This window comes from Diadema antillarum, unplaced genomic scaffold (genome assembly GCF_040938485.1).
Source record: "Diadema antillarum isolate AM-2024a unplaced genomic scaffold, OU_Dant_1.0 scf00000103, whole genome shotgun sequence".
In the NCBI taxonomy this organism is placed as follows: domain Eukaryota; kingdom Metazoa; phylum Echinodermata; class Echinoidea; order Diadematoida; family Diadematidae; genus Diadema; species Diadema antillarum.
In genome coordinates, this window is record NW_027270992.1 from 4,571,986 (window position 1) to 4,584,142 (window position 12,157).

The 12,157-nt window shown below is 41.1% G+C and overlaps 1 protein-coding gene across 1 annotated transcript in view; it reads left to right on the forward strand.

Annotated features, from left to right (window-relative positions):
- LOC139718949 (uncharacterized) overlaps window positions 1–6,368 on the forward strand; it is a 31,867-nt gene extending 25,499 nt beyond the window's left edge. Inside the window, exons 7-10 of the mRNA XM_071630394.1 lie at window positions 1,935–2,181; window positions 2,955–3,242; window positions 4,207–4,361; window positions 5,361–6,368. Coding sequence (XP_071486495.1) covers window positions 1,935–2,181; window positions 2,955–3,242; window positions 4,207–4,361; window positions 5,361–6,284 — 1,614 coding nt within the window. The 3' untranslated portion in view covers window positions 6,285–6,368. The remainder of the gene's footprint in view (window positions 1–1,934; window positions 2,182–2,954; window positions 3,243–4,206; window positions 4,362–5,360) is intronic.
- Window positions 6,369–12,157: the final 5,789 nt, after the last annotated feature.

Sequence of the window (12,157 nt, forward strand, 5' to 3'; positions counted from 1 at the left end):
AAAGAAAGCAACAGCACACAAAAAAGTCTGTGCATTCCTTCATGATTGTACTGGACAAAGATTGTCATAGAAAGCAAAATCATTTCTGTGTGATCAGCTCACCACTTTTAGTTTCGGTCTGCAGTTTAGAGATTGTTTAGTGGTATCGTTGGCCTTGAAACTTTCCAGTTATGATCAGGCATCTTGTGAAAGGTGGCTATTCACGACTAGATCCTCTCTTGGACGGCATAACAGCTGGTGAGGTGAGGGGGGAAGAGGCCACTGTTGATGTCCAGGTTGTCGCTGGCCAGAAATGCGACTCATACAATTTGCCACACTTCCAGGTCTTGTCAATATTTTGCAGCTATCTCAGATGTATTTAGAATCTTTTAAGATGCTTGATTGGTGGAAAGGATCCTTTGCCAAAGTGACTGATTCCTTCAGAAACCATACCTGTCCAATCTAAATGAGGCAGACATCTAGTAGGCCTACTCTACTAACATTGAAAGAGCTTCTCATGTCTGCATAATGTCTGTGAAGTGTTTCGAATGCATCTCTCAGAGATTCCAATTGTTACTTCTTTGCAGTATTTTATTTTGTTTTTGGTGTTTGTTTTTAGTAAAAAATACTGCAGGTTTCATGAAAAATACTGTTTTCCCCAAATTGTCTTTTACCACTCATGTCTGTAGCAGGAAAAGCAAAAATACTGCTTTTCGACCAGAAATACTCCTTTTGAAATTTGTTTGTTTATTTGTTTGTCTGTGTGCAAAATACTCAAAACTTGTGAACAGATTTGGATGAAACTTGCAGGAAAGGTTAAAAATGACACAAGGAACAGATTATCAAAGAAGAAATCATCCTTAAAATATTACTAAACTTCAGAAGAAAGAGAAAAATATTCCCTACGGAATGATACAGAAATTACAAAAATTGGATGAGAGATAAGGAAGATGCGATATTTTGAATTAATAAAAAAAAACATTTCTTGACCAGTCCTTATTTTTTTTATTCATTTTTGTATTGTTCTGAAGGGAATATTTTTTTCTTTCTTTTGAAGTTTATTTTTTTTGTGGATTTCCTCTTAAAATTTTGGTTGTGATATGGGAATTTGTGTGGATTTTTGATATTTTGATATTTTGGTAGGGAGGGTAAATGAACTTAGAAGTTTAAGCTGCGCAGTCTTTTTTAAAGTTTGTATACACACACTAAAGTGTGTGCTCTACTCAGGCGAGGCACCGCTCAGCTGGAAACCTGATGATGTAACAAATGGCTTCTATATTGGAAAATCAGAGATTTTCAGCATGCATGTCGTACGTATGAGTGTAAATCACTGATCTCATTTTGGAGAACAAGATCAGTGATGGAAATGAGCTGCTTGATGGAGGTCTGCACTGTCAGAGTGCTTCTCTAGTTTGCTATATTCACCAGTACTGTTGCTCTTGAACAAAGTGTAATAGTGATGATAGTAATGGTAATAGTGATATCAGCCCTACCACAACTTCCTCCCTAGTAAGAGTACCAGTAGTACCATCAGTACCATCACTGGTACTGCTACTCCAGAGGGGTACTGTTTTAAAACAGAAATCCCAAAGGTACTTTTTTTTTGCGGCGTAAAACTTTCGCCAATTGCCACCGGCAGTCAATACATTGTGTAAACAAACTTTTTTGTGTGCATTTTGCTTTCAGGAATCTTGGCTCCTTGCAAAATTTGTGAAAATTTCATGCATGCCAAAAATGTGTGGTTTTTCAGTAGTACAAATCAATTCCGGAATTGAAATTTAGTTTGTGGACAAAAATGAATGTGCAAATGGGCATCTATTATTTTCATTTTATTTGCAGAGTTGCAGTACAGCAACATTTCATATACTTGATCTTCAATTTGTTGTGACTTTTGCATCATATGTTACAATGAAAGTGCTTGTTCTAACTTCTCTCTGTCTCTGTCCATTCTATAGCCACCAAAATCAGAAGATCATAATGGTATCCTCACCTTCTACGAGATCCGCTACTGCCCTATGCCAGTCCAGGGTGGTAGGAACTGGACCCCTGTGGTCCTACCGATTCCGTCCCCAGTCCCGCTGTTGACCGAAGTGGTCCTTGCCAATCTGTCCCGATGGGATTCCTACGAGGTCATGGTCTACGCCAACAACTCCAAGGGCGGCGCCCCGAGCTCTGTGCACACTGTTGATCCGCTCAAGCCCAGTAAGCAAAAATAAGCCCATAGAGATCCACTGGCCGTGATATGGTCTATAAAGCATGATATTATTAGTGTGATGATTATTGTTATGAACATAATGCTAATCATAACAATAGTAATCATGATAATTATCATGAAAGGAAAGAAATGGTAGAAAGATAGGGGATTTACTCAAATAGTAAGTGGTTTGTCCATTTTTCAGTGTTGGGCTCTATCAAGGCCCACCTACATCAGCCAAGGCACTATTAAATGTGAAGCATTGATTGCCAATTTAAGGAGTCTTAATAAATCTTCTCTAGAACCAAAAGTGACAGAGCTAAGTTAATATGATGAGTAAACTAGATCCCATCAGTCCCGTCAAAATCCCCACACAGTGAATAGTGAGCCTTTGTGGGTTTCACTAGACACTTAACTTATTTTTTTATTTCTCGTTTTTTCTTGTAATGTACATTTTAGTCACAATATACAGTAAAACTTGTCTAGAATGGCCGTTGAAGGAGAGTTACCAACAAAGTTATAGTAAGTGGTTACTCTGTTCAGTACCTCCAGTAAGTTGTTGTGTACAGTTGTTTATTCAGTGGAAACCAAATTTGTGGTTGCTGGTCGTGTTAGGCAGGTGGTCGCTATACGCCAGTTTGTAACTACATATTTTTTGGTATGGACAGGTGGTCATTATGAACAGGTGGTGGCTTGACTGTTGAGCAGGTTTAACTGTACATGTACATTGAGATCACACATGCATCAAACTGTGTGGCTACGTGATTTCTGTCTCTTCCAGAGGAGGGTGCCGCCGATTCTCGCCCGGCCAATAAAACCACGCATGAAATCTCACCCAATTTGTGGCTATTGGAGTGGCTGCCCCCATGGTCCCAGGATACCCGAGACTGCATCATGAACTACGCAGTGCAGGTGGACAATCGGCATGTCGCCACGGTGAACACATCTTCCTACCGTCTGGACCTGGATGAGATGGGTATCAGCGGAGACACAAATGTGAAGATTAATGCCATGATTTACAATGGAACTGGCCCTTTTGTCAAAGGGACCCCGTTGGAAATATCCATCGGTAAGAAACTTGTCTCTCTCTTTTCTCTGTTTTCATTCCGAAACATTTCTTTTCAGTCTTTGGCCAAACCAGATTTCCCTGGCGACTGGGATTTTCCTGTCTAACCCGTTGAGGACAGGCTGATTTTGCTACAACAGGCATTTCCCATAGACACCTGCCCGAGTGTACTTGGCACTCGTCTTCAATGGGTTAAAGAAGAAATGGACAAAGTGCTAAAAAACCTTTCTCTTCTCTGAAGAAAAATATCAATGTAATTATGACTTATAGCTTATTTCACAAATTTTTCATTTCAACTGATATTTGCGAAAATTAGCAACATGCCGAACTACAGCCCCAAATAACATCAATGCAATGTGTAACATGTCCAAGGTGAGAAGGTACTAACTGTGCTTCGTAGAAGGGATTATCCTCATTTCTTTAAATTCCATTGCCGTGATTCTCGGTTTTGAATTTAACCACTCTCAAACTTGTCTCACCAAGTCCAAATCATGAAATGTGCTGTGTTAGTGCATGGTTGACTTCATGAGCTAAACTCAGACATAGAGACTGTATTAAAGATTTGGAGACTGCATGCCATACTGTTAAAGCAAGAAATATCCTTAGCATGAAATTTTTTTCGAAATCGAGCCGGTGGCCATTTTCGCAGCACAAAACTTTCGTGAATTGCTGCCGGCATTCAATGCATTCATAGTGTAGACAAGAATTTTCGCATGCATTTTAATTTCGCAAATCTTGGTGCTCATGAAATTTGCAAAATAAAAATGCATGCCAAAATTTCTGATGTTACAGCACAAGTTTGTACGTGAGCCAAATGGAAATAAAAGGCCTAAAGCTTGTCGAAGCCTAAGGCTTGTCGAAGCAGGTTTATGCCTTATCATTAACTTCACTCCTATACATCATACAGTGGCACCACCTGTTCACACCTCTCTGTCCTCCCCACTATCTCACACCCCCTCCACCCAAGAATCCGATGAGGCTGGAGCCCCCAAGATCAGCACCATCACCATGGGCGTGGTCATTGCGGTGCTGGTGGTTCTGGCAGTCATCTTTGCCGTGGTGTTCCTCCACTACGGGCCCCGGGTGACGGAGTCCTTCGACATGAGCAACAACCGGATCCTGGTAAGGTCTTCGGACTGCAACCTGGCAGTGCGTAGCACACCGACGATTACTTCAGTGCGGGGGGAGTTTAGGCCCCCGTTTGTGCTCTGTAGACCGCGGAGAGGGCAATATGACCCCAAGAGTGTAACAAATAAAAGATAGGAACTGAGATGGAAGCAAATGTGAGCAAAGTGAGGCTAACAACGTTATACAAAGTGTCCAAGTGTCATCTGAAAGTCCGTTGTCATTGACATCTGACTTTCACTAGCTTGATTTAAAATTTCAATGCTGTATGTCCAATACATGGAATAATGTCTCTGAATTCGAGTTTGCAAAGTAGATCAAGTTTGTCGTGATCCTTTTCAAAACCCATCAAGGATATCGTACTTATGTACTTAACTCCTGGCCAAGTACCGTTAGTCAAGTTCTTTTCTGTCACTTTACTTTATTTACGTCTTGAACGGAGAATGAGGCTAGTACTCTTTTGGTGTGAAGCGTGCTCGAGAGAGCGCCCTCATTGTTCAGCTGACACACAACTGATGTCTTGTGAAATCTCCACAGGAAAGTACCACTATAACTACGTACCGTATACAAGCCATGACTGTGTGGGGCAAACTGCGTGAATGTGTCTGTAAATGATTGACGAAACTGGGGCAGTAGCCAAGAGGAGTCTACTCACAAGTCAATCTTTGAGTTTCCACACTTATAAAGATGTGTTGTATAGACTTAAAGATTCATGTTTTTTTTTTACTGAGGATCGGTAACAAAGACAGTATGTGGGCATGCAGTTCCAGCAAAGTACAATTTGGCAGATCAAATGAACAGAATTCACCCAAATTTGGTTTATTTGGGTTATTAACTTGGGTAGTAATCATTAGACAAACAGGAACAGTGTTGAGGGAAATGAAAAAAAAGAAAAGGCTGCTCATAAACCATATCATAAGAATATATGTGTGTGTGTTTACTCCTTGTTTTATTAACAGACCAATGGAACCATGTGAAATTGCTTTGTGTTTGCAGAAATCTGCAAAGACCATGGGAGAACAACATCCCAAAGCACCTCCAGAAAAGGAAGAATTTGATGTGCTTCTCCATCTCCCACCTCCGCATCACCCAGAGAGTGGGGACGAGGTGGAAGAAACGTCTCTCATCACGACCAACGCCTCGCCCCCGATCACCACGCAGGCAACCTCGCAGCCTCCTACCCCGCTCGAGACGTCACCTGCCTCAAGTAGGCCATCTAATAGGTCCAACAGCTCTGCCGGAGACAGCGGCGTTCCCATGGAAACGGAGAGGGGAGAAACCTCATCCGATGAGGAGGGCCACGGTACGGCCTTCGCCCCTCTCTTGACCCGAGAGGACTCCAGGATGAGCTGCAGTGAGGACAGTCTCATCTCGAGTCCGGCGCCCTCGTCCGGCTCCTCTGGCTACGTCAGTTACCCACCTCTCAACTGGGCAAGCCTGGCTTCCCGGGTGAAAGAAGTCAGTCCGTACTTCTCCCACAGTGCCCTCAGCAACAACGTGTGTCCCGTCGCGGTTGACGTCACGCCCAGATCAGAGACTGAAGTGGTGTTTGAGGGCGTTACCGTTGACAACTGCAAGGAGATGGAGACGGAAGCTGTCCAGGAGAGCCTGACTGTTGAAGCAGTGGGCAGGCAGCTGCAGCTGAAACTCCAGCCAGAGGATGGGACCAAAGTCTCTGCCGTCAGAGCCTGCAAGGCTCACTACTCGCCTGATTCAGAGGGAACCAACGTCAGCCTCTCCCCGTCCGACGCCGAGATGAGCGACGGCGTGGACAGCTACACCAAGCTGTCGCGCCCCAACACCCCACTCTCTCCGAGGAGTCAAGCCCAAACCGACCCGGAGCCCAAGCTTTGGGCAAAGGAGTGGGCTCGTTCGGCGCAAGAACTCCCGAAGCAAACTGGACTGTCCAATGTCGGCTGACCACACCCAGTATTGTAAATCAAGGAGGCAGAAAGAGTGCTCGTGTATGATGTACATGATGTAGCATTCATCTCAACCAAAGTGTGCTAAAAGCAAGGGTTATTGGGTGCTTGCAGTTTAGCAGCCTTCAGTCATTCCTTGCTTCTTTTTCCTGCTTGGATGTCATTTCATCACCCACAAAAGTGTGTTGGAAAGCTGCTGCAGATGAATGAAAAAAAAAAGAGAAGTAGAAAAAAAAATTCTGACAGCAAACTGATCTCACAGCAGGTGATAATCTGGGTAAGGTGAAATCATTTTTTGACTGTTGCTACACTACTCAGGTAATAATCATGACAGACAATCCATTATATTTCAGTTTGTTGTATGTGCATATGTACCATGTCTGCTTCAATGTTTCGTGCACTTTTTTTTCCTGTGAAAATCTGATGGAATCTCGATAAAACGACATTGACTCCCAGATTGGTTATTTGCATATCAAATTGAAGAAAGAAATGTAAAGGCTATGCCTGAAATATATCGAAGATGTTCCGCAAATATTCATGCCGTGGATCTTCACAGATCAATATTTTGATTATAGTGCATGCTGCAGGCAGGTTCTGGAGGAATTTACGTTATCCGCAAATAACAACCGGGTGTGCTTGGGAATGCCATCATGAGTCAGGATGACAATGCGGCAACGTGAATACAAGTCGTCTGAACATTCCTAGATGTACTGGCTGTGTGATGTGTTTGATCGGGGAGGTGTCATAGAAGGAGACGAAACCGGAATATCCCCTATGTACATGTATCAATGCTCCATGGTGCGGAGACAGTTCGTGGAAGGTGTGCTAGTGGCGTCATCGACGTTTTGCTGTGTACAATTTGTACCTTTACAGGATGGTACATTTGTAGGTGCCTTCTGCAAGCCAATCAGAACAGAATTTCCTAATCCATCTGTCAAGTGACATGAGATTCTGTGAATTTCCCTATCGCTTGTAACTCAAAACTCACTGGGCGGCAGTGCTATTTAATTTCTGCAATAATGTGTAGACACTGTGCCGTGCAGAGTATGAGCTCTATTTGATCATACAAGAATAGCATAGAGCACTGTATCTCTATCTCCAAACCGCCATAATTTTGTAAATTTCTTGCGATAAGAAATATCAAGATATAAACACTGAAAATGTATTTCTTTTGTGAAGTTGCATCGTTTTATTCATGATAAAAAGGCAAGAATGAGATGCGATTAACACATATACGGTCTGCCTGCTGCATAGGAACTTTACATTACCGGAAGTGCACAAGTTCACACCGGAACTGTAACTGTGCTTGATTGCTGCATGTTGTGCGTGGGCACATAGGATCACCTCATTCATTTGCACATAGCATACAGCCAGCGTATGGACCTGGCCGCTAGTGACAAAATGTTTACATTTATGTGTGATAGGGAGAATTCTATGCATTGTCATCATACTACGGTATGCAGCTTCCACATTGGTTGGCCTGGATGGGGTTCATACTAGAGGCATCACAGCCAAATATGGCAGGATTATTCACATGCCAGTGGAGTAGTTTGTTACATTATGGATGAATGGGTTGGCACATACCAACATCAGACCTTTTTTGTGTGTGTGTTTATATATATTTCCTTTTACATGCTCTTTTTGTCTGGCATAAGGACTGACGAGTAACAAACAAAATATTCAAGGACTGGTAAAAATTATTATGTTTGGTTGGAGCCCCTTTGTACCTCTTCCAGGAATAACTACTTCACCAATGAGGGCAGAATCTCATGCATTGTGACTCTTTAGGACTCTAGCCTTTGATACAGCACCAAATAAATGAATGGATAAGTAAATAGAAAGAACACAAACACAAACAACCCCCCCCCCCCCCCCCCAAAAAAAAAAAAAGAAAAAATGATAATAAAAGGGGGGGGGGGGAATAGCAGAGAATGCCTATCTTTTTTTTGATATGTGGCTATGTCCCAGGTGGTTATGAAATGAAGAGTGCACTCACCTATCTCTGTTTGAGATTTTTATGCAGGTAGCCACATTGTGTGTAATAATAAGCAGAGCACTCTTGATGCAGACAAGAGCTTGCGCATCTCTTCATAAAGGATTGTGTGGTTGGGGCAAATTTAACAATAAGTGCAATTATTTTCACAGTGAGGTGCATGTGGGTGACGCACCCTTTTCCTGTGCGTCAGCACATGTGTGTGGCAGTTACAGAAAAGCCGGGGGCTGTTCTGAATTGATTCTAATCTGAGAATATATCTTTACAAGATCGGCAAGGGTGAATGTTGATGATCTGAGTAAAGTTTACAGTGATTGTCAGAATGCTAGTGTTATTTGCGGGCGTGCAAATGCACCATCATCATTTGGAACACATGCCAAAAGGAAATACTGTCATCAGTCACTCCGTATGCACTTGTTTTCATTCAAGAGAACGTAAGATGTTTAAGTGTGCCTGTGCACACAGTCAGTGGCCAGTAGAAAAGTATTGTGTATCCCCTGGGTCTGATGACACATATACAGAGCTGAACTACATAATTCAGAGAGTGGTGGTCTTCAACAGAGCCCATATAAGTAAGAAAGTTGATGGGCATTATGTTCGTAGTGCGTCATCCAACTTTGTTCAAAGTATGTCATGTTTGACACTGTATATATTTCAAGTGCTTTCACATTCTAAAAGTATTTTTGAATGTGGGCCCTGAATGAGGACGTTGAAGAGAGAGAGAGAGAGAATGAAGAGTGCGTGCAACCTATGGTGTATGTAGAAAACACGCAATATGTGACTTAAAAGTGTATTACATCTGCACTGTATTATTGAGGTCTTTCAGTATGGTGATTACTTCAAAGATTGTAGCACTTGCTTAGCTTCCCAGTGTGATTATGGTATAGAAAAGAAAAAATCATTTCACCTAATCACCACAGTGTTGTTAATCACAAGAAATTGTAGTTTTGTGTGATACAGGGGAAATGAATGCAAGGATGAAATCATTACTTTTTCATGATTACTGTAAAACATAAATGTCAGTGGAAATAAGATGCTATTTGCTGGTAAATCCTCATGCCTTCCAGTGGAGCATAGCAAATTACCCAGTCTGTTCCATACTTTCAGAAGCCGGTGTACATAAAAGGCATGCACTAATCTGCAATGTAACATATATTATCACATGCACATTGTATCAATACAGAATGTTTACATGTGGAAGCACACATCACATCACAATCCCATGATGCATAAATCACGCACTACAAACCTACAATGACAAGCTTGTTCAATTTGAACAAAAAAAAAAAAAAGATGTGTGTATATAAATTTGCTTTTTCCTGCACTTGGTATTAACTTCTTGATACCAGACATATGCATTGGACCGTACATTTTGTACTTGCTGGTTTGGGCATGCTTGCACCATTAACCACTTGTAGCGCTAGCGAGTCGTTTGATGCCATTCGTTCGTTCTCAAATCAATCATAGAAAGGTGGCAAATCGGGTCCGCCATATTCTTGTGGGTTGAAAGGTTTCTCAATTTTGCCTGCGGCGGGACATACATCAAATAGATGTGCCAGGCTGGGTTGTGGAAATCGATTGAGGTTAAGAGATGATTTGTTGGATTCAACTCTTTTATATGTAGATGCCTGTGCTTGTGATCCTTATACACAAAAATTCCATACCCGAGTTTTATAAATGGCCTGTAATCTACGTGACTTTGCCGTGTGTAAGAATGTCTGATGATTCTGTTTGATAATACTACTTTGTTGGTTCTAAAGAACTCCATAATTTAACAGAAAAGTTGCTTAAAAAAACAATTAGTTTCTCTAAAGTCACACTTTCTTTGCAACTCTAATCAAAGAAGAATCTATTGCATCATACTGGTTTACATCATCAGAGACGGATAATCTATCCCTATTCTTTCGACTGAACTGAAAAAGAAAATAATCATGTTTCTGTCTATGTGAAGGAAAGTCAAATAGTATGATACAAGCAACACTTTGGATCACTTTATCAAGGTGAATATTTTCCATAGGGCAAGTCGACTGAAATCATTGGGATTTTAGAAATTACTGTCAGTATTATTGAAGCGTGTTATGTTAATTGAGAGGATTAATTGCGGGAACACATTATCATTCCCCCTCTACAATAGGAAATGCACTCATCTGCTAGTAATTATCATAGTCGGATCACATACTATGATTTTTGGAGGTCGCGCCGGAGAACTTTATCAATGAATTGTGCGCTGTTTGCCAAAGTACTTGTATTATTAGCAGGACATACTTCCAGTCATGTATTCAGTTTCTACGTCTCCTTCTTTGTAATGGGCTACGATTATATAATTTTTTTTTAAAATGACCCCATTTTCAGTAGATGGATGGTTTGATTCTGTTGTCAAGGGCGACACTCTCTGTCTTGCCTGCCTGATGAAAATAATCTGTTGGCATGAAATGATGATTATTCAATATTTATATTTATTCAAGCTGTCGGTGTATATATTTCAAGGTGATCTGTATACTTCATTGTTTGTAGGTGGTCAAAGAATTAGTGAAATCTGGACCAGTAGTCGGATTTAAAACTAAGGTGTCTTTTGTTTTATGATGAAATGTTTACTCTTCGTTCCAGCCATTCCATTCGCTTTGTATATTTGTTAATGGTATTGTTGACATTCTTATATAATCCTAATGGTGCCTTATGCTTTATCTTTTTTAACAAAAATGGTATTGTTGACATGCTAATAATCCTAATGGTGCTTTATGCGTCAATCAGTGCCCACGCTGGACTGTTTTCTATGCCGACTGGCACAGATTTCCGGATGCAAATTGTAAATGAATTGAGATATACTTAACCCCTATTGTGACACCGTGGCCTTCCCGTTGTACTGAGGTATATTGCTGCTACACGTGATGAGTAGGCTTGCTTGCTTTACACTGTTGTCAAGCTTGGATGGGTTTCTGAATGCTGATTATAAAAACAGCTTGGCAAATTTCGCTACATGTAGGGGACTACAAAAGTGGCACTCCATCAGTGGCGGATCCAGGGAAGGTGCACTGGGGGCGCCCCCCCCTCTATATTATTCGTTAAAACAAAACAAAAAATAAAATGAAAAAAATGGGAGGGGGGAGGGCGTGCACCTCCCCCCTTAAATTTTGTAAAGGCACCTCCCCTTTACGGAATTCCTGGATCCGCCCCTGCTCCTTTCTCTCAAAATCTACAGATATTTGCACTTCATTCATGTGGCTCGGTACGCATAAACAAATAAAACTCTTTGCACGTGCATTACATATGCGCCATATTTGTGACTTGGTATTGTACAGTCAAACCTGTCTTTTAGTAGCTACCACCTGTCTATAGCGGTCATCTGCCGTGTACAACCACTAAAACCAATTTCCTACAAGAGGAAAAAGCATGTTATAAAGAACCTGTCCATAGTGACCACCTGTCTATAACAGCCACTTTTTTCATCTCCTTCGGGTGGCCGCTATAGACAGGTTTGACTGTATAATTGTTGGAGCTGTTTTATGACTGTGCTTTCACACTTAGTACAATGTATGTTGAACACATTATACAATGAGCATTTGGTAAACAGTGCCCCAGCAAACATTGCCTAATTTCCTTAACACTTATGAAAACAGAAAAATTTCTGGAGTGTATGGGCATTGTCATGAATACTTACTTTCTTGGTCTAGTTTTTATGTCTGCTGTAATCTTTTGCATTATGTTAAGCATATTTATTTATCAACAAAGTATTGTCTTATTTATTTTTAAAAAAAATGGGGTTAATTGTTACATATGAATAGAAAGTGTTGCAATATTTTAGTTGTGTGTTTATTATTCTGTCTCCATGTTTTGAAGAATGACATTTTTTCAGATTCTACCACGATGATGAACATCTT